The sequence below is a fragment of the Ursus maritimus genome, unplaced genomic scaffold (assembly GCF_017311325.1).
Source record: "Ursus maritimus isolate PB19 unplaced genomic scaffold, ASM1731132v1 scaffold_2, whole genome shotgun sequence".
Classification (NCBI taxonomy): domain Eukaryota; kingdom Metazoa; phylum Chordata; class Mammalia; order Carnivora; family Ursidae; genus Ursus; species Ursus maritimus.
This window is the reverse complement of record NW_024424452.1, coordinates 24,466,434-24,492,281: the sequence shown is the minus strand read 5'-3', so window position 1 is coordinate 24,492,281 and position 25,848 is coordinate 24,466,434. Positions and strand designations below refer to the sequence as shown.

The window sequence follows — 25,848 nt, the reverse complement described above, 5'->3', positions numbered from 1 at the left end:
ATTCCCTTCCTTTTCTCAGTGTTTATTTGGTCTCCTGTAGATTCATGGGGATACGGTCCAGAACCAGCTGGTGGTCCAGGGAGTCGAGCTGCCATCCTACCTGCCCCTGTACTCGCCTGCCATGGACTGGATCTTCCAGTGCATCTCCTACCACGCCCCCGAGGTAACTGCCACGTGGCGTCAGCGTGAAGTGCACGCAGAGCAGAAAGGCTGGGGCTCCCCGCTCTTCCAGATTCTGTCGTAATGACCTCTGCACCAGTGTGCCCGTTCACGTAAACAGAGTCTTTCTGTAACAGCGACAGCCACCCCAGTGCTAGCTGGCCGTTCCTTAGGGCTCACCGTGTTGTCCGGTGCCGTGCACAGTGCTGCTCCTAGATTGTCTCGTTAGCAGCTCTGGGAGGGAGGCTCGGTGAGGGCAGAGAGACACCTCTGGGAGGTCGCAGAGCTCGAAGGTGGTGGTGACTGGGCACAAACTGTGCGATGTGGCTCCAGGGCCGGTGGGTTTCATCGCCTCTTCACTAATCTTCATGCCCCTCTCTCGTGTTTGTGATAATCTAAGAAGTCAGGAGAGCAGGTAATAGTTTTATTTTACAGAGAGAAAGTGAAACTCAGACATGTGATTGCATTGATAAGATTTTTTTTTTTTAAAGATTTTATTATTTATTTGAGAGAGAGAGAGAGAATGAGCAGGGGAGGGAGAGGAAGCAGCAGACTCCCCGCTGAGCAGGGAGCCCCAACGTGGGGCTCCATCCCAGGACCCTGAGATCATGACCTGAGCTGAAGGCAGACACTTAACTGAGCCATCCAGGCACCCTCTTTTTTTTTTTTTTTTTTTTTTTTGGTCTAATTGAAGCATTGTTAGGAATCAAAGTACAATCGGAATCACAGCAGAAATACTTTTTTCTTACGTGAGACTGAGAAGTAGAACATCAGTTCTAGTCGGCACAGTAACCACCGTGATAGATGAAGCGTCTTCAACAGGTGGCTCAGAATTGATCCTTTGGGGAGGAGGGACAGGGGTCTGGCTACAAAACAAGGATGCATAGTGTAGAGTAAAGTTCAGGTATACCTGCCTTTTCCCACAAGCTGCAAACTTACATCCCAAAGAAAGAGAAAAAAGGACATGACTTTGACTAAGCCCTCCCACTTCTAAGAATATCACACAGACATCATTGGACAAGTGTATAAAGACACAGGCACACACACGTACACACAGATGTGTGGGTTGTTTGGGCTGGCCCAGCATCAGAAACAGCCATCACAAGGAAATTGGGTAGACTTTGGAATCCATGGAGATACAGTGGAATATGTCGGGGCCCACTTAGAATGATGGAGGACCACGATGAAGACCTGTACATATGGACCTAAGGGTGCTCACAATAATTGGTGTGTCACAAAAGGAGTTTACACACCTTGCTGTGTGTGTCCTCAGTGGTTGCATGGCCTAGGGTTCAAGTGTGGGCCCTGGAGCCGGAGGGCCTGGGTCTGAATCGAGCCCCATTGCTTACAGCTGTGGGGACAGAGGCACAGCCACGTTGCTTGTCCCTAACCATTCAGCCTTTTTTCTTCATCTATGAAACAGAAGCATTAATTCTTGTTTTTTGGTTTTTTGCACGGATCGCATGGGCTGATCCGTTTGTGTTGCTTGGTGGAGTGCCCCGCACATAGTACCGGGTGTTTGTTGTGTTGTCGGGATTGCAAACATGATATTTATCTGCGCACGAGAACTGGGGAGGAGGCATGTCAAAATATCTCTGGAAGGTGAGATTTGGCATCATCTTAACTTAGGTTTCTTGGCCTACGTGTGACTTCTAACTTTTCAGCTAAATATTTGCGTGCCTTACATTTTAATTTTCCCAAATCCTGAAGTATGAGGGAAAAACAGGGGCATCTTATATTTCTGGTGACCTTTTTTTTTTTTTTTAACCATTGAGTTGATTTTGAATCAAGTCAGTATGAATGGAAGATTGTTTGGAAGGTGTTCGGGAGTCTCAGCAACCATATGGCGGCCGAGGCTCCCGGGGAGAGGGAGCACGAGCCTGAGTGCAGAAAGACAGCCTCTCTACCTGTTCAGCCGCGTGACTGAAACACAGGAGCAGGACTGACGTGTTTGAAAATGGGACCACTCACGTTTTTTTCTCCTTATTTTAACAAAAGGCCAAATTGGATTGAAACAAAAAGTACCTGTCATAAGGCATTCTTCCTTTTATTTTAAGCACCAGTAATCTCAAAGGATGACAGAAGCTGGGAGTAGAGCTTTCCCAGGGAGCAAAACTCTAGGAAATCATTACTGCGCCAGAAGAAGTGATTAAAAAAATTAGGTCACCTGGATAATAATAAACTCTGATTCTTGGGGCACTTAAATAAGGAACCTGCAGCGTCTCATTAAAAAAATGTTAGTCATTTTCAAAATGTAGAAGAATCAATGTCGTGTGGAAGGTGGTGTTGCAAATGCACGTGTCTGATGCCGAAAAATCTGAGTGGCTGGGATGTGTCACCTGGGGAGTTGGGCCGGGCCGCCAAAGCAGGGGATTGTCTGTTTGGCTGCGGCTGCTGGTAATATACAGGCCCCTCAAGCACGATGGGGGGACAGGAGAAAAGCCTTCAGCTACGAATATCTGTCCTGTGAAATTTCAGATTGAAATTGAAATCCCAAATTCCAAAAAAGAAAAAAAATTAGGGAGTGATTATTCAGAAAGGCTTTTTTGTTGCTGTTTGAAGATAGGATTTTTTCTTTCCCCGTTACACAACTAAAATAAAACGGTAGTAAGTATAAAACGGATTTGTGCCCTCGATTTCAGGCACGTTCTGCACAGAAACAAAGTAACCATTTCACAAGATCTGGTTTTGGGCGGTGGAAACAAAACCCTTGGTAAGCCTCTCAGCCTTTGCAGCAGCTTTTCGTTTGTTAGGGGTGGCGTGGGAGGTGTAGAAGGAAAAAGGCCTGGTCCCGGACGTGAGTGGCGAGTGTCGTCTGACGGGGAATCCCGAGAGGTCCTTTACTAAGTCCTCGAGGTGCAGGTTGTAAATGTCGGTTGAGCGAAGAGGCAGGTGCCCCAGGAGAGGCTGGGGCGGACAGTGGGGCAGACCTGGGTTCAGATTGCGGCTGTGTTGCCTTGGGCTACTTGATGTCTTTTACCAGCTGTAAAACGGGGCTAATAATAGAACCTTCCTTGAAGGGCTATCGTGGAGTGACCATGATACTGCCCATCTGTGTGTGGCCAAGGGATGGGGGCACCAGGCAGAGGGGGTGACTGCCATTGTTGTTTGGTCTTTACAGGACTCACTGAGGCAGATGGGGATCTGGACCGACTTGAAAGTCAGGAAGCAAGCAGGGGGCGGGGTGGGGGAGGGAGAAGTAAGGGCCAAGGAAGGGACTGAGGCAGGTAAGAGGCATAATAAGGAGACCAGCCTTACTGGAGAAGAGTGAGAAATTAGGCTGGCTGGGCATGGACCAGCCTACAGAGGTTGTTGAACATAACGTGGTAGAGGTCGGGCAGCTCTTGGAGATTTTTGATGAGGAGAACGATTTGAAACAAGCAGTGCTTGGAGATCAAATTGGCAGAAGCAGACCAGACAGATCAGAAAAAGGAGAAGGGTTGGTAGCTGTAGGGGGGGAAAAATGAGACAGAATGGATAGGAGAGAATTTCCTAATCAAAAAACATTTATTAAGAAAAATATGTACTCAGGGGCGGCCGGGTGGCTCCATCGGTTGAACGTCTAACTCTTGATTTCAGCTCAGGTCATGATCTTGGGGTCCTGGGATCGAGCCCCACCTTGGGCTCTGCGCTCGGTTGGGAGTCTGGTTGGGATTCTCTCTCTCCCTCTGCCCCTCGCCCCGTTCACGCACTCGCTCTCTCTCTGTCCCTCTCCTTCCCTCTCCCCCCCAAATAAATAAATAAAAATATGTATTCATATTTAGAAAAGATAGAACAGTGAAAAGGAGAAAAACAGCCACCTAAAATCCTGCCATGTTAACATTTTGATACGTTCCCATATTAACATTTCTCTGTCCACTCTAGCTCTTGCTCTACTTTTGTTTTATAGATGAGGATTTTCGTGTAATTTTATGGTGCTTTTCCCTCACTTAACATTAAAACGATTACCTGTTAAGAAAGTTCTCTGATCCTCAGTCACATCAGGAAGTGTTCAGAGTCAGGTTTCTGGATGTGAGGAATGGAGGAGGGAAGTGAGTCAGAGATGCTAAGCTTTAGAGCCCTTCACACAATCACCTTTTTCTGAGGCTCACTGGGTGCCAAGCCCTGTGTTAGTTCCTTTATTTGGGCCACCTTACTTTGGTCTCAGTTTCCCTAGACTAGGTACCATTGTTATCCCCATTTTACAGACGAGGCACCCGAGGCTTGCAACTTGCTAGGGTCACAGAACTAGAAAGAATTGAAGACATGGAGCCATGTTGGCAGTAACTCTGAACCCAACAGATCTGTTCTCTCAACTCCTCAACTCTTTCTTTCTAGATAACTTTTTTTTTTCTTAAAGATTTTATTTATTTTATGGAGAGAGAGACAGCCAGCGAGAGAGGGAACACAAGCAGGGGGAATGGGAGAGGAAGAAGCAGGCTCCCAGCGGAGGAGCCTGAGGCAGGGCTCGATCCCAGAATGCTGGGATCACGCCCTGAGCGGAAGGTAGACGCTTCAGGCGCCCCTAGATAATTCTTGTTAATGGCTACATTTAAGGAGGGACTTGAAGGCCCTAACAAATCGACTCATGGGACTGTTACCTAATGGGAAAACTATAAGTTGCACTTGAGATATTCTAAAATGTGAATTTTAGGCTGGTAATGCCAATCTAAGACTAGCGTTAGCCATTGTTGAATCCCTCTGACACGTATGGGAATATCATTTTTGTTCTTTTGAATTAGGAAAAAAAGTTCCCAAAGAGAAATAATAGGAACATGTAAACATTTCTCCTTTTAATGCCTGGAATATAGGATTTCTTTTTATTCACATTGAGATATTTTCTTTGAGATTTGAACATACCAGGTCTGGCCAGGAGGGAAGGGGCGTAAGATCAGTATATGATTTTGCCCACCCTTTCCATGTTTGCTTCATTTAGAAAAAGAAGGAAAATATGATACAGAATATCTTTTAATTCTCTCTCTCTTTTTTTTTTTTTTTTTATGAAGCCATACTTGTAAACACTGATTGGAAGTTTACCTGGTAAAAGCAGGAATACAAATCTGAAAGCACTCTGAGCTGCATATGAGTCAGTGTTAGGTTAGAAAGCAGAAGTGCGGTGTCGGCCCAACTTCTTTTGCTTCTCCTGTACTTTTGAAGTATGTAAATAACTCTCATCTGGAGATAACCTTAAAAAATCCAGCAGTTAAATATGGTGGTGGTTATAGAAATCCATATATGTTAGTGAAATGTCACAAAGATATACCCTTCCCCCGCAGTAAAGCGTGAATGGAAAACCTGGTGAAATATTCTAGTTAATTGTATTATACCAGCGTCACTTTCCTGGCTTTGATAATGCCCTCTCGTTAAAGAAGATGTCACCATTGGGAGGAGCTGGGTGACGGGTCCTCAGGATCTCCTCTATTATTTTTACAATCTTTTATAATTCTGTAACTGGTTCAAAATAAAAAAACGTTTAAAAATCTATCAGGAGCAATCTGAACAGTAATGTTACATGCGTGGTAGGGATTCCTCAGCCGTTAAAAAGAATGAGGCAGATTGATGTGTGTGTAGTTACGTGGGAAGAGCCAGCCCGTACTAGATTCTGGAGTAAAAAAGGCAAGTTGTGGCCCAATATGTATATGACTACTCGTTACTGTAAGACAAAAACCCCCAAACTGGACTTTTATGATAAAAGTTATATATGTACGAGGCATAAACAAAGGTCTAGAAAGATAAACACCAAAATGTTGACAGTGGTGATCACTAGGAAGCAGGAGTTGGGAGGGAAGGCGTTTGCCTTTTACTTACGGCACGGCAGTCGCGTGGGAACTTTTTTACCATACGTTTCTTATTTTTATAGTTTTTATTTTTCTTATTTTATATTTTTTAAAGGTTTATTTATTAGAGGGGAGGGAGGGGCAGATGGAGAGAGAATCTCAAGCAGACTCTCCACTGAGCGTGGAGCCCGACGGAGGGCTCCATTCCCAGACCCTGAGATCACGGACCTGAGCCAGAATCAAGAGTTGGATGCTTAACCGACGAAGTCACCTAGGCGCCCGTATTTTTATAATTTTAATAAAACAAATGTATATATAAAGAAATGAAACGTAGGGGCTGTCCGAGTCCCCTGCACCTTCAAGTTCTGATGTGTGTGTGCAAACGAAACGCTGAGCTGCACATTTTCATGGTTCATCCCAGCCAACAGGCTTGTTTCAGTCTCAGTCTGGTTTGAACTGTTGTTGTTCGTCTTGTTCTTGCCAAAGATAATCGATCCTGTCGCTTCTCAGAAAAAAAAAAAAATTTATAATCTCTAACAGATGTGCCTGGGATCCATATCCTTTGGCTCCCTGGACACTTAGTATTTTCTATATTCCTATGTGATAGCAGAGCTTTTTTTTTTTTTTTTTAAGTTACATGTTTGTATATGTTTTTAGTGTATTCATCTCCTGTGAAAGAGAACTTTTTAAGCATTTATCTTTTTTTTTTTTTTGTAGATTTTTATTTATTTATTTGACAGAGAGAGACAGCCAGCGAGAGAGGGAACACAAGCAGGGGGAGTGGGAGAGGAAGAAGCAGGCTCATAGCGGAGGAGCCCGATGTGGGGCTCGATCCCAGGACCCCGGGATCACGCCCTGAGCCAAAGGCAGACGCTTAACGACTGCACCACCCAGGCGCCCCTTTAAGCATTTATCTTAATGGCCAGAATGTTTTGTCCATTTGTTGGCATTTGCCCTAGTTCATCTTTTCAGAAGTGGTGGGCCAAGAGCTCTCATTTACTTGTGTGCGTGCGTGTGTGTAAGAGAGAGAATAAGCCACGTAAGGGCATGGTTTTCTGTTTGATTTTCTCACTGCCCTGTCCCCGCTGCCTACGATGGTGGTTAGTATCTTAAAGTTGCTCAGTAAGTAGGTATTGATGAGTGATTCCTTGTGCGTGTTGGGCAGTGTCGGTGTGATCATCCTACAGGATATCTCTTTATCAGTCTTTTCCAGAAACCACTCTGATACTGGTCTTTAGGAATGACTTTTCAAGTATGAATATCCCATGAGTGGATTAGGGAAGCCATCTGTGACATTGGCAATTTTATTGTCCGCTGGGATGCTTCCGACTACAAGGAATAAACATCTAATTGGCCCTACAAAAATAATTCAGTGTCTTTTCTCACACAGCAAGTGCAGGCTGTGGGCCAGGTAGGTTCTGTCCATCTCTCCTCTGTCATCCCCAGGTAGCAAAGTGGCTGCAGCCGTGGCAGGCATCACATCCAGACATGGCAGCATTTGGAGGCAGAAAGATGAGGAGTCTACAATTCCGTGGGTTCCTGTTGAAGAACAAGGAAGCTTTTCCTTAGAACTCCCATTCCAGCAGCTAGAAATGGGTCATGTGCCCATTGTCTAAACCCCTCACTAGCAAAGGGAATGAGGTCACTGTGATCAGTTTGGGCCTGTGTTCATTTGCTCAGGCTGTGTCTTAGTCCATTCTGGCTGTTACAACAAAATACTACAAACTGGGTGAACTATCAGTAACAGGTATTGATTTCCCACAGCTCTGGAGCTGGGAGGTACAAGATTAAGAGACCAGCAGTTTTGGTGTCTGCTGAAGGCCTACTTCCTGTCCATAGACCGCTGTCTTTGCTGTGTCTTCACATGGCACCAGGGAGCTTTCTTGGGCCCTTTTTATAAAGGTATTCATCCCACTCACAAGAGCTCCACCCTCATGACCTGATCACATCTTAATATCATCACCTTGGGAGTTAGGGGGCCAGTCAGATCGTAGTAGGTTGCCGTAACAGACTGGATGGCTTGAACAACAAATATGTATATTCTCACAGTTCTGGATGCTAGAAGTCCAAGGCCAGGGTGCTGGCAGGGTTGGTTTCTGGTGAGACTTGCAGACCACTGGCTTCTCACTGTGTCCTCACGTGGTTTTCCCTGTGTGCATGTGTGTTCCTGGTCTCTCTTCCTCTCCTTTTTTTAAAAGATTTTATTTATTTGAGAGAGAAAGCCCAAGAGCACGAGAGAGTGAGCATGAGAAGAGGGGGAGGGGCAGAGGGAGAGGGGGAAGCAGAACACCCCCCTCCCCGCTGAGCAGGGAGCCCAACATGGGGCTCGATTCCAGGACCCTGGGATCCTGACCTGAGCTGAAAGCAGACACTTACCGGATTGAGCCACCCAGGCGCCCCTCTCTTCCTCTTCTTATAAAGACCTCAGTCCCCCTGGATTAGGGCCCCATACTTAGGACCTCATTTCTCATTAATGACGTCACTAAAAGCCCTATCTCCAAATGCAGTCATATTGGACATTAGGACTTCAACGTGTGAATTTGGAGGGGAACTAATTCAGTCCATAACAGGCCCCAACCTGATGTTTGTGGGGCAATCTGAAGTTGGGGTTCTGGGGTATGGGCAGTATGTCTCCACAATCAGCTTTCACCTTAATTATTCAGGCAACACCTAAGACACAGGGACACAGCTGGAAGGGGTTGTATTAAATACAGTTGTATTAAAGACAACGAGGGGGGTGGTGGGCAGATTCCTACAAATCTCATTTCCACCCTTACTACGAAGTAGCTTAATTTATCTGAGCTTTGACTTTCTCTTCTGTGAAGTGGGGATAACAGGCGGGTCTCCAAAGGCCGCTGTGAAGAGCTAACAAGGAAAGGCAAGAATGGTGCTTAGCCTGGTGCCCGGTGAGCCCTCAGTGTCCAGGCTGCTGTATTAGCTCTTCAGTCCCAGGGTTGACCTTGTCTGTGCCATTCAAAACCTTCCCCAAACCACTGACCTAAAGGATACCTCTTCCATTGATTTTTGTAAAAAACAAAACACAGGAGCTCTTTTAGAAATACGTCATTGTCTTAAGATAGCTCTAAAGCCATTAACAGTATTCCAGTGAGTAAAATATTTACTTCCTTTCGGGGAAAACATAGGCTTCAAAACTCGTTGGGAGGAAATGTGATGAAGAGCATAGCCTTTGATGCCAGACTGCCTGGGTCCTGTCTGGCCCGCGGTAGATTGCTGTGTCACCTTGGTCCACACACATCCCTGTTCGATGGCTCGGTTTCTCACTTGTGCAGTGGGAGAGGAGAGAGCCTGCCTCATGGATGGTTGTGACAGGTGCGATGGTGAAGGCAAAGTGCATCTCACCATGCGTGGTGGGCACTAGCAAATTCTCAGTGAAATGGGGAGGCATGTGGGGGTGTCACGGGAGAGGTGGGGAGTAGAGTAACTCCCATTCTCATTGGTGCCTAGAGCACAGCGGGTACCTCACCATCCTGTAGTAACACTGCACGTGGGATGGTACCACTTGCGTCCCCTGCCAAAGGGTGAGGAAACCCAGGCTTCACGAAGTCATGTGACTGGCCCAAGGTCACCTTGGTGAGACTAGATTTGAACCCAAGTATGCCTGATGCCAGGGCCTCAGCTCTTCTCTGTTATACTAAGAGGTGTAAAGGTGAATTCTGCCCCCCATCCCCACTCCTGACTCCCCATCCTCGCCAGGCACTAAGCGTTATGGAAATGGACATGTGGCTCTGTTTACTTCAGATTTCTACTTTGGAGATGTGTGTGTCAGAAATGTTGTTTTAGATTCTCCAACCTGATGATTTTCATTATTTTTAATTAGGCTCTGCTAACTGAGATGATGGAGAGATGCAAGAAACTAGGAAACAAGTAAGTATTTTATTTTTTAAATGTATTTTTATTTTTTATTTAATAAAAAAATTTTTTTAAGTAAGCTTGGAGCTCAACATGGTGCTTGAACTCACAACCCTGAGATCAAGACCTGACCCAAGATCAAGAGTCAGATGCCCAACCGACTGAGCCACCCAGGCACCCCAGTATTTTAAAATTCATAAAGCATGGGTTTGGAAGTGGAGCTGGTTGATTTTTTAAAAAAATTTTTATTTTATTTTTTTAATTTTTTGAGCTTGGCATGCTCACGTGGTGAGAGGACTAGCATAGTGCAGGGTGACACGGAGGTCAGGAAACTGGAGCCCAGTCTCCTGGCTTCCGATGTGCACAGCTCCACTCTTTCTTAGCTTTGTGAACCGGGTTGCTTACTTGACCTCTTTGCCTCAGTCTCCTCGTCTGTAAATTGCATTTTATAATAGTCCTTTCCCCATGGGGCTTTGGTAAGGGGTAGGGTCAAAGTAAACTCCATCTTCCTGTCTTCCAGGCCTATGAGGTTTCCTCTCTGCTCTCCCTTCCATGGTAGATGTCCCTAAGCCGCTGTGTCCCTAGGTCCTAGAACAGTGCTTTTTGTAAGACATGGAGATATATATCTTATATATTTGCAGCTTGGATCAATATTGTGACTTAATGTTAATTTTATTAGTGTACCAGCCTATCAAAGGCTCAGTTTACATCTGTTTAAATGGATTTGATTGCTTGCTGTCCATCAATCCCGCCAGCCAGCCATCTACCCATTCATCCAGTCAATCCAACATTTATCGAGTTCCAAATGTGTATAAAACGTCATGTTGGTCTCTAGAGGTTGCCTTTTCACTCCAGCCTTTTAAAATCTTTCCCCAACCTTACCATTAAAGAGTTTTCAATTCCTCCTTCCCAGCAACATGGGTACTTAAAATTAAAGTGACTTTCATTAAGGGGCAGCTCTGCTGACGTAGGCCATGTGTATCTATCTTACAGCGCCTTGCTGTTGAATTCCGTGATGTCAGCGTTCCGGGCCGAGTTCATTGCCACAAGGTCCATGGATTTCATTGGCATGATTAAAGAGTGCGATGAGTCGGGTTTCCCCAAGGTAGGCTCTTGACCGAAAGCTCCGAAAGCTCCGTGGGAGAACAAATAGGCATCGTTTACCTGAGAGCGCTCGAGGGAGACAGTCCTTTGTGTGTGGGGGGTGGCAAATTAGCTCACTGTGAAGTATTTAGGAAAGGTCAGTCTCCCATCTTTGAAAATGTATCTTCACTCATTATTTATGAAAAGCTCTGTCCAGCAGAATGTTAGGGCCCAGGAATCAGAGCAGTACCCAGAGCTGGCTCGCTCTTCTGAGCAGCTGGGTCTGTCTTGCGTGTAGGCCTGAGGTAGAACTTCAGGAAGGGCATTGGAAGGTCATTGGAAGATGAGCCCTGAGACTAGCTTAAGTATTACGGCCTTTTCCTCTAAGCCTCGAGGTGCTCTGATTTAAAACCCCAGTATTGTAATGGTTCGCTTTTTTTCTTAGCATCTCCTTTTTCGCTCATTGGGGTTAAACTTGGCCTTGGCTGACCCTCCGGAGGGCGATCGACTCCAGATTCTCAACGAAGCTTGGAAAGTCATCACTAAGTTGAAGAATCCGCAGGTGGGTGACCATTCAGACCTTAGATCAACCGACTGCCTGTTGTCCAAGTTCTGCAGTATGTTCTTTCCTTTAAAAAAATTGTCTTTTGACTAATCATATGTCTGGGTTTTTGTTTTGTTTTTTTTTTTGAGAAATAATACTTCTTTTAATTGTTTTTGCTAACCTATAGTGGAAAAGTGATAGCTCTAAAGGTATATTTGTTTGATTTTTGTATCCTAATTATGTCTAATTCTTGAGGCCTTGGGATCTAAAAGTGTAAAATTACAAATATTTGAAACCTTAAAAGACCTCTGACTTTGCAAACAGCATCCAAAGTACAGCTGTCTGTAGTATTTGGATTTGAAAGTAACAACTCAGGAAGATATTCCTAAATGGAAGCTCAGCAGTCAACCTGTAATTAGCAAAAGGGAATTCCAGCTATTGTCCCTTGAACTGTTGTCCCCTGAACAGAGACTGCGGGGGCCTCTTTCTCCTCCCACTTCAGGTCAGGGAGTCTATCAAAGACGGACCAGCTGGTACTAGGTGCTGAAGGCATGCAGTGCCATCGTGTTGGACGTTTGGGTTGCACGTCTCACCGTCCTTGTTGGCAACACGCCAGCAAGTTTTGTGGCTGCCACTAGGCCTAATCTCATTCATTAGGGTGGAGCCCTCATGACCCCATCACCTCCCAAAGGCCTACCTCCTAATGCCGTCCCTCTGCAGGGCTGGGATTTTCAACACAGGCGTTTTGGACACAAACATCTAGCTTGAAAACCAACAAATAACTCAGTATGGGTATGTAACATTTGACACAATCATTTACCAAGAAGGAAATATTAGAGTGAGTTCAGTTATAAACCCCTTTCAGGTCACCACATTTACAGTAGTATATTGAGAATACGGGCCTAATTTAGAAAAATCCGAAACTTGTTTACCAAATCACACTCCTAGGTTAAGTTTAGCAAAACCCTCACTAAACCTCAGCTGTTGAAATTCTGTTTAACCTACCTCTGATCAGCTAACCGAACAGCTTATTTAACATGTGTTAAGTCCAAGGCCACCGGGCCTTCAGTGCCTGTGTGTGAGTGCTTCCAAGCAACCTTGCATCAAAAGGCCATGTTAAGGGGCGCCTGGGTAGTGCAGTTGTTAAGCGTCTGCCTTAGGCTCAGGGCGTGATCCCGGCGTTCCAGGATCGAGTCCCACATCGGGCTCCTCCGCTGGGAGCCTGCTTCTTCCTCTCCCACTCCCCCTGCTTGTGTTCCCTCTCTCGCTGGCTGTCTCTCTGTCACATAAATAAATAAAATCTTAAAAAAAAAAAAAAAAGGCCATGTTAATGGTTTTGTTCAGTCTTTAACTTCACACGGCCTTCTCAGCTTTCTAGTCAGACCTTCAGATGGTCCTGGTTGTTCTTCTGTGAGTGAGGTAACTATTTTTTCTTCCCTCCCCATTTCTTCTTTCTTTTCCTTGAAATGTAGGAACAGAAGAGATACGCTTGCAGAATGAATTTTTCCTCGAGCACTTTTTTTCCCCCACCTGAGTGCTTTCCAGGCAGAATACCCAGCTGTTCACTGCCGTTTCCATGACCATCCCATGGTCTCTCTATGGGTCCTCCCCCTTACTCGAATCTAACACATAATATTCTACCTGAAATCTTCAGTGCTTTAACCTTTTTACAACATACACATCACCCCTCTATCAGAAAAATGGCTTTTTTTTTAAAGTCAGGAAGCCTGTTTTTTTTTTTTTCTTTTTTATACATGCACAAATCACATTTAATTCTGCTCTTCAACCAGATCCGCCATCAGTGTCTCTGCTGAAGTGTGACCTGGATTCGTGACTTTTATCTCCACTGCCTTTCAGTTCTTCCCAGATTTCTATCTTGGCCCAAGTAGCAATTCAGGAATGTTAGTTAGTTTCCTACCACTTCTGTATTTCTTTCTTTTTTTTTTTTTTTAAAGATTTTATTTATTTATTTGACAGAGAAAGACAGCCAGTGAGAGAGGGAACACAAGCAGGGGAGTGGGAGAGGAAGAAGCAGGCTCATAGCAGAGGAGCCTGATGTGGGGCTCGATCCCATAACGCCGGGATCCCGCCCTGAGCCGAAGGCAGACACTTAACCGCTGTGCCACCCAGGCGCCCCCCCTTCTGTATTTCTTGAACTCGCTTCTTAGGGTAAAATATATCTGTGGGCTAGACTTTTCTGTAGATGAACCAGCCAGTCTTGAAGTTCTTATCACTTATCTCTTTGAATTGTCAGAGCCTTTGAAGGTTTTTTTTTACGTGATGACCTTTCCCCATAAGGTCAGTCGTGGTGCTCTTACCACAAAGACATGTTTGCTCTTTCTCCGCAGGACTACATTAACTGTGCCGAAGTGTGGGTGGAGTACACCTGCAAGCATTTCACGGTATGTGTGGCCTGTGGTATTGTTTTTGGAAGAGTTATATTTTTATTCGTGTTTATAATAATGAACGAGGCTAGCTGAGGCACTTAGGCATTTTACAGTGGTAATTGTCCGTAATTTATAAAAATCACATCCTTTCTGTCACAGTGTGGTGGAGCGTTAATATGTACACTGTTACAAAAGTATTCCATGCTCTTGTGTAAATTGGGGAAATGCCCCATCATACCAAGGGAAGCAGTTTTTTTCACCGTGGGATACCATAGATGCTTAAATGCGAAGCACATTGTGACTCTCCCTGGGGGTCCAGTCAGTAGCATGTCCACATATTTGACTTGTGTGTGATTTTTTTCAGGCAAAGACACTTCTTTTCCTGTGCCCAGACTAGAACCTCAGTTTGGGAAATACTGAGCTTGTCAAATAACAGAGACTTGAGAAACAGGCAGAACTGGGTTCAGATCCTATTGCCAGAATGCTAATTTTTATAAGCTTTTGAAAACTAAAGTGTGGCATACATGCAGGAGAGTGCATACCTCGTAAGTTTGCTGCCTAATGAATCTTGAGGAAGTACACCCGTGTGATCGTGGTCCAGATCAGGAAGTAGGGAATACTCCCCCAAGCCCCCTGAATTCTACTCCCAGTCACAGTCCCCAGCTGTTGGAAGTCGAAGGCAGCCACCGTCCTGGCCTCTGATTTGGTAAATTGGTTTTGGCCTCATTTTAAGCGTTATGTAAGTGCTGCTCTGTTGATTTTGTTTCTTTGGTTCAATTTTGGTTTTATGCTTTATTTTGAAAATTTCAAACATATGATATCCCTTGAATTCATCACCCAGAAATGATCAACTGATGACAGGTCTTGTTTCATTTGTATCTTTACCCCTTCTCGCCACCCCTGGGTTATTCTGAAGCAAATCTCAAACACCGTGTCTTCACCTGCCAGTTCTCAGCACCTATATGTAAAAGATAAGATTCCCTTTTCTGAAACCAAATCCCCATATCTTATCCTAACTAAAAAAAAAAATAACACTGCTTTTAATATCATTAAAAACCAGTCAGTGTTCAGATTTCCCCAGTTGTCTTGTGATTTTTTTTAGAATTTATCATTCAGCCAGGGTTAAAATAAAGTGTGTAGGGGCGCCTGGGTGGCACAGCGGTTAATCGTCTGCCTTCAGCTCAGGGCGTGATCCCGGCGTTACGGGATCGAGTCCCACATCAGGCTCTTCTGCTATGAGCCTGCTTCTTCCTCTCCCACTCCCCCTGCTTGTGTTCCCTCTCTCGCTGGCTGTCTCTCTCTGTCGAATAAATAAATAAAATCTTTAAAAAAAAAAAAAAATAAAATAAAAAAAATAAAGTGTGTACATTGCAGTAGACTTCTTAGGGTTCTTTTAAACTGTCAATTCTCTCTTTTTCCTCCTCCTCCTTCCCTTCCCTTCCGCCCCCCCCAAATCTGTGATATATTTGTTGAAGAAATTGGGACCTTTGTCCTGTAGAGTTTCCCAGTCTGGACCAGCTAGTTCATCTGGTGACTAAGACTAAACTTAGGCAGCTGTCAGTATATCCTGCCAGTCAGCAGTTAGTTCTAGAGACTTCATCAGCTCCAAGTTTTGGGCACTGTGGGTGGTGGTTGGGCGCTTCTCCTGGGAAGCTCATGGTATCTGGCTGTCTCTAACATGGGCAGCCACTGACGCTCATTGCATCTCACGGTTCCTTGGGGGCTGCAAAATGGTGATATTTGGAATTGCAATCCACTCTTCTTTGTTCATTAGCTGGGAAACTTGTAGAAAGAGAAACTTCTCACGTCGGGTGTTCGGTTACCCTGAGGTACAGTTTGCACAGAAAGGGCAGGAGTGCTGCTGGTTCATTTCCTTTACTAACTAGTTTTAGAATCAGGATCTGATTCCTTAGCATCCCCAGAGGTGACCAGTGAGTAGTGGTTGCTGGTATCTTTAGGAGCACGTGGATTTAAATATACTCGAATTACGTTATTCTTACTGATGCTCATTTGTCCCTTCTTTGTCAAGTGGATGCCTTTTCAGGTTGGCTCTTGAGTTCTTCTGACATGTTCTTCATAGTCTGGGATGCCTTCCTTGCTTTCTGTGACAAGATGTTGCAGGCTCCCTGGCATATTTCTAATCCCAGACTCAGCATCAGGTGTTTCTCCAAGGAGCTCTGGTTACTTTTAGTGCCATTGTCTGAATTTTTTTTTTTTTTTTTTTAGCTGTGTGACCCTAGCTAAGTCACTTAACTTCTCTGAGCCTCCACTTCCTCATCTGTAAAATGGGGATAAACATGTCCATGCCAGGGAGTTTAATGAGCATTAGGCAAGAGAGTAGACATAATGGCACCTATTTAGATAACAAATATTTGTGGTATAAAACTTTTAAATAACAAATACCAGGCACCTTACCTGTGAGCTGTGCAGCCTCAGAGAGACCTTGCCAGGAGGCTTCACTATTCCTGTTATAAGGACCAGGGGTCAGCCTACCTTTTCTGTAGAGAGCCAGACAGTAAATATTTGATGCGTTATGGACCATACAGTCTCTGTCACAAGTGTCCAGCTCCATCACTGTAGCGTGCAAGCAGCCACAGACAGTACATAAGTGAACACAGCTGTGTGTTCGAGTAAACTTTACGCACGCTGAAATTTGAATCTCATATAATTTTTGTCATGAAATATTATTTTTTCGGTTTGAATGTAAAAATCATTTTTAGTTCATGGGCTGTATGAAAACAGGCACAGGGTTGAATTTGGACGGTGGTTGGGTGACCCCTGATGGAGATGACAAAAGCCAAGGTGGGCACTGAGGTCACTCAGCTTGTAGGGGTGAGTCTGGGCACTTTCCACAATGCCTCGCCGCGCCATCTGCCAGCGCTGGGAGAACGACAGGCAGGGAGAAAGTGACACGGCCGATTTTATCAGCGCTCAGGGAAAGCGGCGGGGACAGCATAACACCCCAGAACCTTTGAGAACAATGTTTTAGTCCCGACCGGGTGCAGAAGTAGTTCCCTTCAGGGCTGTGATACAGGTGGGATTTCTCCCTTAATATTATTTCCAGCAGAAGAGTTGAAACTATTTCCTGGAACACATGTGATATGTTCTGAAAATGTTAGTCCTTTCCCCCAGAAAAGTGGTCGGTGACTGCCTTTCAGTATCTAACACAGGTTTATTTCCACCCCCTTAGAAACGAGAGGTAAATACCGTTCTGGCTGATGTCATCAAGCACATGACTCCAGATCGTGCATTTGAAGACTCCTACCCTCAGGTGACAGCTTTGCTTTTTCTCATTTCCACACTAGGAATTTTATTCTGTTGAATCACACAGGTATGTTGCATGGGTCAGACTGTAAAGTCAGATAATCCCGGGTTCAAATCCTTGCCCTGCCATATGGTCGCCATCTGCCCTTTACTCCATTACTTAACCTTGTTGTGCCTCAGTTTTCTTACCTGTAAAATGGGGCTGATAGTCGTACACTCAGAGCGGCTGTGAGGATTGCACGTGATATGGGATGCCCTGGCACAGTTTCTTGGCAACAATAAGTAAGGGGCCTGTGTTTTCCAGTGAAACCAACTTTTTATTTGGACACAGGGTCAAGCTTATTGGAAAATTGAAACAATAGCTCAGAGAACTCCCATTATTTTCTAGTCAGATTCACCAACTGTGAACATTTTCCATGTTTGCTTTATCATTATCATGTGTACACACACACACGCCTAGTGTAAATTTTTTTCTGGCTCCTTCGTGGATAAGTTGCACGCGTCATGCTCCTTTGCCTCTGAAGAATTCAATGAATATCTCCTAAGAGCAAGGACATTCTCCATGTAACCACAGTTTGGTTATCGACTCCAGAGAATTTAACATTAGTATCTTCTTATTGTCTGCTTCACAGCCTATATTGTAGTTTTGTCAGTGGACTCAGTAACGTGCTTGATAGCAGATTTTTTTCCCCCTCTAATAGAGAGTCCAGCAAAGGTTCATTTACTGTTAAGTAACTTTCCACCTAATAGCTAAGATTTCATTTTTTATTTAATAACATGATGTTCTGGCACTTATTGCCCGGGATCAATTTCTAGCTTCACTTAGAAGAAAATTAATTACATGTTCTTGTAAGAAGGTTAGAATTCTAACATTTCGGTTAGAGTGTTTTCTCCATTTGCTAATTAAAATAGTTCATCATTAGAATTTATTGAGTAGGCACTGAGTACCTGACATTTTTTTAGGGGTGAGGAAAACAACGTATAGTCATGCACAATGGGCTCTTCGTAAGCATCGTTGAGTGAATGAAGCGTGTAGAGGAGATGGGTCATACCCTTGTGGGTCGTCAAGATCTTGGGTGCATATGGAGATTGAGATGCATTGGAATTTTTGTTAAGGAATATTTAATAAGACCTTGACTCCTAGGGACCCATTTAATTGAAGACTTCAACATAATAATTTTAATGCTGTCCGTTCCTAAGAGAGAGAGGAATAATTACACTCTACGATTCTGTCATATCTAGAAGTAATTTATAAAAGGTACCCCAAGGGTCAGCCTGCATTCTCGGTAGCCACCTGTAAGAATTGGGAGCCCCTTGTCTTAAGCAATTGAAACAAATGATTTCAACAGCAACATGTTTAATATAAACAAAAGATTTACCTGTCAGTAAATCCTCTCTTTTTGACAGTAACCAGGGGCAGGGCTTTATATTTTCCTTAGAAGAAGCACTTCTGTGGTTCTCCCTGTCAACAAGACTGTGTGCATCTTGGGGTGAGGGGTGGTGGACATCACTACCTGGGTATCTGAGGCCGACCTTAGAGACTGTGCCACCATCCTCGGGGAATGATGTGGCCTTCAACTCCACCGGCAAACTCTGTTCATTGCCTCTCCACGGAAGTCGTCAGGAAACACAGGGCCCTGATGAGCTAGAACAGGGGTCTGCAAAGTATGACCCATAGACCATATGTAATGTAGCCCGCCACCTGTTATTGTGAATAAAGTTTTATTGGAACCAGCCACGCCCATTTGTTTACATGCTCTCTCTGGCTGCTTCTGAGCTGCAGTGGCCGTGTTGAGTAGTTGTGATGGCTCTGTGGCCCTTTGACAAAGTTATTTGCCCCCCCCCCTTGAATAGTCATAGCTGACTTTAATAGACAGCTCTCCAAGGAAAGGCACTACACTGCTCTAAGCACCTTACATGACACATCCCATTTAACCCTCACAGTGAGCCAGATCCTGCTTTGCTCTCCGTTTTACAGAAGAGGAAGATGAGGCTGAGAAGTGGCTTCCCCAAGACTACAGAGTAAGATGGGCAAACTCAGACTGAGACAGGGCCTAACCTACCCCCGGTAATCTCCTGTTCCTGAGACATCCAGCCTTTCTGTATCGTAATTTCAGATTATGAAAGAAGGTTGCCTTTTAGAAATAGCCCACTTCTGGAGCGCCTGGCTGGCTCAGTTGGTGGGGCATGTGACTCTTGATCTCAGGGTTGTGTGTTCGAGCCCCACGTTGGGTGTAGAGATTACGTAGAAATAAAATCTTGAAAAAATATATCCAAGTTTTATTAAATAAGGTGTGTTTTCTGTTTGGTTTTGCAGCTTCAGTCAATAATTAAGAAAGTGATTGCCCACTTCCATGATTTCTCCGTTCTTTTCTCAGTGGTAAGTAGCGTTCCTTAATTAGCTTTGGAAATTTGTGTCTGAGTCAGAGGTCACTTAGTGTCTCAGTCATGTTTTCATGGTGTCCCAGGCCAAAAGAAATACTTAACAGCTCCTTTCAGAAAGTAGTTAGGTCTAAACAACTTCGGTATTTATGGCATAACAACTTAATGAGCGTTCGAAAAAGGAGTACCCAGACGAGAGGAAAATACTGTTTATTTCTTTCGTGACTCGCTCATGGAATGTGTTCCCCTCTTGAACACCACACAGCTTCTCAGACCTTGGCGTCAGACCGGACGTCCTTTTCCTCATCTCCTCTTCCACACTGATTTTCATATGACACTCGCTTTCTGTCACACGTGCAGCCTAATGTTGGAACTATGAAATACGTTGAACTAATAGTTGTCTCAGTGTCTGACAGAGTTGAAATTTTTTTTTACGTGCCCCTCACATTTTAAATACCCCACGATGCCCCTTCACGTCAGCTGCATTGCCCTGGGCGAGTACAAATCTAGGGGATTCCTCCCCTTTCTGGTTTCCATTCAGGTACACTCACAGAATTGTGTTTGTTTCTTGTTTATTTTAAAAATAGAACCTCTTATTTTTTGGAGATTCGCCATACTCTAAGCACTGTTCTGGAACTTTGCATGCGTTGCCTTGTACCGCTAGGAAGTAGGAGCAGTTACGATTCCCACTTTACAGATGGGAAAACTGATGCCGGAGGAGGTGGAGTACCTTGAGGAAGATGGCAGTTAGTAAATGTAGAGTCAGGATGTGGGAGCCACTCTGAACAATTGGCTCTTCTTTCTCTGGTCAATACAATCGTAAAAAAGACGGAAGCCCACCTTGTGTGTTGTTACCTGCAAAAACCCTTGGTCATCTAAAGCTTGCCCAGATGGTTCCCAAAATGTTTACTGGCCCCACCCCTGACCCCTGGGACGTGTAAGTAGTTTTAACCCTACAAGCTTTTACAGACCTGCTTTCAGGTGGGTCCTCATCTGACCTGCCGCAGAGAGGTGAACAACTCTATCTCTGCTCTGACCTTCAAAGAAAAAGGGACCCAGAAATCCCTTCTAGTAACTTGTGTTAATTGCATTTAGAGTGCTGCCTTTTTTTTTTTCAATTTTTAGGAAAAATTTTTGCCATTTCTGGACATGTTCCAAAAAGAGAGTGTGCGGGTGGAGGTTTGCAAATGCATCATGGAAGTTTTTATCAAGTAAGTGTAACATGGCGTCACCAGAAGCTTGGATTCCCGATGCCCCTGTGAAGCGTGTAGATAAGAATCACTCTGTGTCATTGGAGGCCTAATGAAATGTATGCATTTAACATCTAAAATAACGCGGAGAGGAAAACCACATTAAAAGGAGCAGTCTTGATAACAGTTTGTAGTTAGTGCCGAAGGAGACAAAGTCCTAAGTAGTAGCTGGAGCCTGGCCATCACCTACATTGTATTCCAGTCTGTTTTTGGAAGGAGCAATCTGTTAATGAACTACTTAGGGAGTAACATTTTAAAAGATAAAAATGAAGTCATACTTGTCAAGGTCGCAGAGCTAAAAAGCTTACCGTCTTCAGTGCTTACATTTGTGATCAGTTTTTAAGTTTAGTTGCTTTCCTTTCGACTAAATCTGCGTTTCCCCAAGCAGCCTACTGTTGGTGGTACAGGAACTAATTCTAGGTGGCACGTGGAGGAGAGATTTTGATTTTGATTTTAAAAGTTGTATTTTTTAATTTAAAGTGTATTCGATAATATAGAACTAATTTAATTGGTGTCGTCATGTACTTTTTTTTCTTCTAGGACGAAGTTAGATTTAAAAAGTTAACATCACTTTAAATATTAAATATATAAAAATGGTAAAATAAAGTGTGTTAAGATGGAACTTAAATAACCCCAGTTTGGAAAATTGAGTTAGATGTTGCTTGAATAATGTATGTTTTAAGCTTTCCTTGTGTTGTCTTCCTAGAAGATTAATTCCATATGCTTGGAACAAATACACCTCCTTTACTTACGTAAAGATGTGTCATAAGACCTTGTCCTTCTATATTATTTGAAAAGCCAGATTAATAATTTTGCCTGGCACTTCACACAGGTGTAGACAGGTCGTAGACTGCTTGAGAAAGAAACACAGCGAAAAAAATCAGGTTTGCCCGTTTCCCGACTTAGGAAATGCAGCAGCTTTACCATGATTTTGTTGGATTTACCGTGATTTTAGGAGAAGTTATAATATGTGCAAAAAAGCAAACTTGTTATTGAAAGAAGAATTAAGAGAAAAACCAGACCATTACATGTTCAGTGCCAACTGGGTAATTTGCTATTTCTCAAACATACGTGGTAGAGGAGAAACTCGATCCGTGCCTTCATTGCCGTGAATGGACGTAACTCCTGTTGTCTTTAAATGTCTTGTAGGCATCAGCAAGAGCCCACAAAGGACCCTGTCATTCTGAACGCCCTTTTGCATGTATGCAAGACCACGCATGACTCTGTGAAGTAAGCCACGCTTAAGGCTGAAACATAACATGGATTGGGTCTTAATACCACATAATAGTGCAGTGGGGAATTACTGCATTAAGCTGCCACTGTGGATAATATTATTTTATGGGGTCTATTAAAATTCTTGCTGAGGAGGACATTCCGGTCCAGGAGAAGAGAGAGGTTGAGGGTAACCTTCCTGAGAAAATGAAATGGCAGATTTTTTTTTTTTTTTTAAGATTGATTTGAGAGAGAGAGCAAGAGCAAGTGGGGGGAGGGGCAGAGGAGAGACTCTTTAAGCAGACTCCACGCTGAGCACGGAGTCCAATGTGGGGCTTGATCCTACAACCCTGAGATCATGACCTGAGCCGAAACCCAGAGACACTCAACCAACTGAGCCACCGAGGCGTCCCGAGATGGCAGATGTTTTTACAAAGGGATTTCTGTTGAGAGGAAAAGGCTGGTTTCATCCGAGTGGACTCAAACTCCACGTCTCCTGGAGATTTGAGAGCAGCAGATAGGATAATAATGAGTTCACTCATCCAGTAACGGAGCCTTTACATTTTTTCTCATTATTAGCCAATTATTTGAAATGCAAATGAAATGGCTTCTGTTCCTTACATGAAGGGCTCTAGGTGTCCAGTAGACTCGAAACTCAGTCCTATGTGTTGGCCTTACCTCTGGGTCAGAGGCCAAACTATCACTCCTTTTGCTTTCTAGTTTATTTTCCTTACATGTTTCCATGTGATTGTGTTTGAAGCAGTTCCTGTTTATTTGTGGCTGAAATTTTAGTCCCCAAAGAATTTTTAAGCACAGCAGCTTGAGTCACTGGAAAATGTTACAAGAATGGAGAAGACGGTTTTGGAGCTTAACCATCAGCAAGATGAATCGTATTTTTTTTTTTTTTCCTTCTGAATTTTAGAGTCTTCATGATCTGGCGTGGTCAATCTCATGAGTAGTTACCAAAACTAAATATTGAGACTTTTCGTAATACATGGAACCGATAGGCTTTTTAGTTGGACAGAAATAGAAATAAAGGCACAAAACACATCAGAAAGGCATTTGTCTTAGTAGGATAGCGGCTTTTAGCTGTGATAAAATAGTTTCTTTCTTTCTTGCTAAAGGTATGAGATCGGAAGGTTGGGGTAAGGTCACTCCTCTTTAGAACACCATCCAAGTTCCTTCAGTCTTGTTGCTCGGCCATCCCTCTGGGGGTGTTGTCCTTGTCTCCCTGGGGGAAGCTGGCTTACCTCGACCGTGTCCGTGTACAGCCTGCAGTCATTGGAGGACAACAATTTTCTTTCTGGGAGAAAACTCGGACCCTCACTTGTGCTCACATCCCGTTGGCCAGAACTGTCCTGTGGTTGTACTGAGCTACAGAGGGGGCCGGGAAATGGAGTCTCAACGAATGAAAGAGACGTTGCTTTGTTAGCAGACGGTAATGCGGTCTTTGCCAGTACTTACTTTCCCCTAGGACGAACCAACACACAAAAAACTTGGCTGCTGTTTTCTCTAGGCTCTGAAGTTTTTAAAAAAAAAAAAAATTGAGGGAACTATTAATAGGCCTTCACATGTGTAGTCGGAGCTTAAGGACGTGACATTTTCTTGTTTGTATTTGTATTAATACTGCTATTAAATAGAGGCAGTTGCGATCTGTAGTTTATTTTAAGATGCTTCTCCAAAATGAGCTGGATTGATGGTTGGAGAGGGAAGCGTATCCGCTTATGTGATAAAGCAAATACAGTAAAATGATAATGGTGGAATCCTGGTGGTGTGTATGTGGGTGTTTGTTGTAAACTTCTTTCGACTTCATTGGTTATTTGAAATTTTATCCCAAAATGTTGCACAAAACTTCTCTGGAATATGAAAATTTGCAGTTGGACCTTGCTGTCCAAATTCCAAGGGAAAGAAAGTTTCCTTCTCCTTTGCTTTTAATAAATATGTCCTGAAAACATCATCTTTGAGAGAGATGAGAAACACATTTAAACTATGTTGATTTGGATGATATATTTTCATCAGAAGACATGCATACAGCCTGTTGGGAGTTTAAATCTGGAAAATGCTAAGTGTTCTTACCTGTTAAATTGCTAACTTCTTATATATTCTTTAGAAACTTTCATTTATTGCCTCAATGTTAATTATGTACCATTATTGATTTTAGTGCACTCACTCTTGAGGATGAGAAAAGGACGCTGGCATATTTGATTAATGGATTTATAAAAATGGTAAGTATTGGGGAAGAAGTTTCAGGGCACTTGGAAATGTGATGTAATTGTTTGTCCTTAACTCCGGTGAAAGCAGTTAACATTATGTTCCCTGGTGCTTTTCATTTTTGTTAAGATAAGATGAAATTAGAAAACATCTTACATTAGCCAGCACTCCCCCGGGGGCAAAGAGAGCCAAGACAAACTGGCCTAAGGAATAAAAAAAGGGGGGTGGGGTGGGATGGGGGACACAGAGTCCAGGATTAGAGCTCTCTGAAGGAGCAACTGGCCGCGGGGTCTCCTTGGTATCATCAGGACCTGCTCTCTGTGTATGTCTGGCTTGGGGTTCCGCTCCGGTGCCCTCCCAGGCAGGCGCACTCCCCTGAAGAACTCCAGGTTCCCATGCCCGCCCGCGCTGCGGCCCAGCAGGAAGGGCTCAGCAGAAGTCCTGGGATCGAGTCTCTAGATGAACTTGGTCACTGGCTCGTCCCTGAACGGATTGCTACGATGAGGGGGAAGGAACACACTGACCAGGCCTGGGGGGGCATATGCACACCCGCGCAGCCCCAATCACGTGGATTCTGGGAGTGGGGAGTAGGGGCTCCTTGAGGTAGCTGCTGTGCTACTCATCAGGTGATGGTGAAACGATGCTGGGGGAAGGGGCAAAATTGCTGCATAACTCACCCCAAAACTTAGCAGCTTTACTTTTCTTTTTTTTCTTTAAGATTTAATTTATTTGACAGCACAAGCAGGGGGAGTGGCAGAGGGAGAAGCGGGCTCCCCGCTGAGCAGGGAGCCCAACACAGGGCTCGATCCCAGGGTCCTGGGACGTGACCTGAGCTGAAGGCAGCCACTTAACCAAACGAGCCACCCAGGCACCCCAAAACTTAGCAGCTTTAAATAACAGTGTTTTATTAATTCTTAACAATCCTGGGGGGTTGACTGTGGAGCCAGGCTGCTCCGTGTACCAGGATTGGAGCCATGGAGGATCCAGGACAGCCTCACTCCCATGTCTAGGCTCTTGGTGCAGGCTGTCGGGGCCTCATTTCTCACCGGTGTGGCCTCTTTCTGCTGTTCTGCCATCATCCAGCCAGCTCAGCCGAGCTCTTTTATGTGGTGTGGGCATGGACAGAAGCTGCAGGGCCTTTTAAGACCAAACTCCAGCGATCACACAGTGACCGGTGTTGTGTCCTGCTGGGTTCTGTTGGTCAAAGCAGTCACCGGGCCCAAGCCTTGGAGAGGGAGGAAAGTAGATTCCACCCCCAGATGGGAAGAGTCCGCAGGGACGTGCAGAAGGCCAAGCAGAGGGGGAGGGATTCTTGCAACTTCTCTGGGAACAACCCCACCATCCCCTCCTAGCCACAACCACCTTTGCTTTCATTCTTTGTGCTCAAAGCTAAAGTAGCAACTGCTGCCAGTATCCTATTTTGACACAAATGTCAAGACAAAAGCTGACCAAGAGGAAAAAAACTAGATCACTTTGAAAAGGACCCTGAAAATGTGACTTGTGCAACAGGAGGGGTCAATGTCATCGTTCACCAAACTCTGTAGGTAAAATAATCCATTTTGATGCAAAATCAGAATTAAGCTTTCAGTTGCTCTGTTGGGAAATGCACCTTTTACCACGTGACTCTCCTTGCCCCTTGATTCATACGCTGATCAGGTGGTATTTTATCCCTTTATATAAAGCTTTGTCTGAGAGCCCCCCCCCCCCCGCCCCGAGTTAGAATGGAAAAG

The 25,848-nt window shown here is 44.4% G+C and overlaps 1 protein-coding gene across 3 annotated transcripts in view; it reads left to right on the top strand.

Moving 5' to 3' along the window:
* VPS35L (VPS35 endosomal protein sorting factor like) overlaps nucleotides 1–25,848 on the top strand; it is a 109,804-nt gene that overhangs the window by 45,104 nt on the left and 38,852 nt on the right. For 2 of the 3 annotated variants that reach the window (XM_008696953.2, XM_040635257.1), the window contains 10 exons: nucleotides 41–163; nucleotides 9,754–9,800; nucleotides 10,779–10,890; nucleotides 11,314–11,430; nucleotides 13,761–13,814; nucleotides 16,990–17,070; nucleotides 19,381–19,443; nucleotides 20,571–20,656; nucleotides 21,845–21,925; nucleotides 24,069–24,132. In XM_008696953.2, the coding sequence (XP_008695175.1) occupies nucleotides 41–163; nucleotides 9,754–9,800; nucleotides 10,779–10,890; nucleotides 11,314–11,430; nucleotides 13,761–13,814; nucleotides 16,990–17,070; nucleotides 19,381–19,443; nucleotides 20,571–20,656; nucleotides 21,845–21,925; nucleotides 24,069–24,132 (828 nt within the window). The remainder of the gene's footprint in view (nucleotides 1–40; nucleotides 164–9,753; nucleotides 9,801–10,778; nucleotides 10,891–11,313; nucleotides 11,431–13,760; nucleotides 13,815–16,989; nucleotides 17,071–19,380; nucleotides 19,444–20,570; nucleotides 20,657–21,844; nucleotides 21,926–24,068; nucleotides 24,133–25,848) is intronic. The other variant, XM_008696954.2, reaches the window with a different exon arrangement.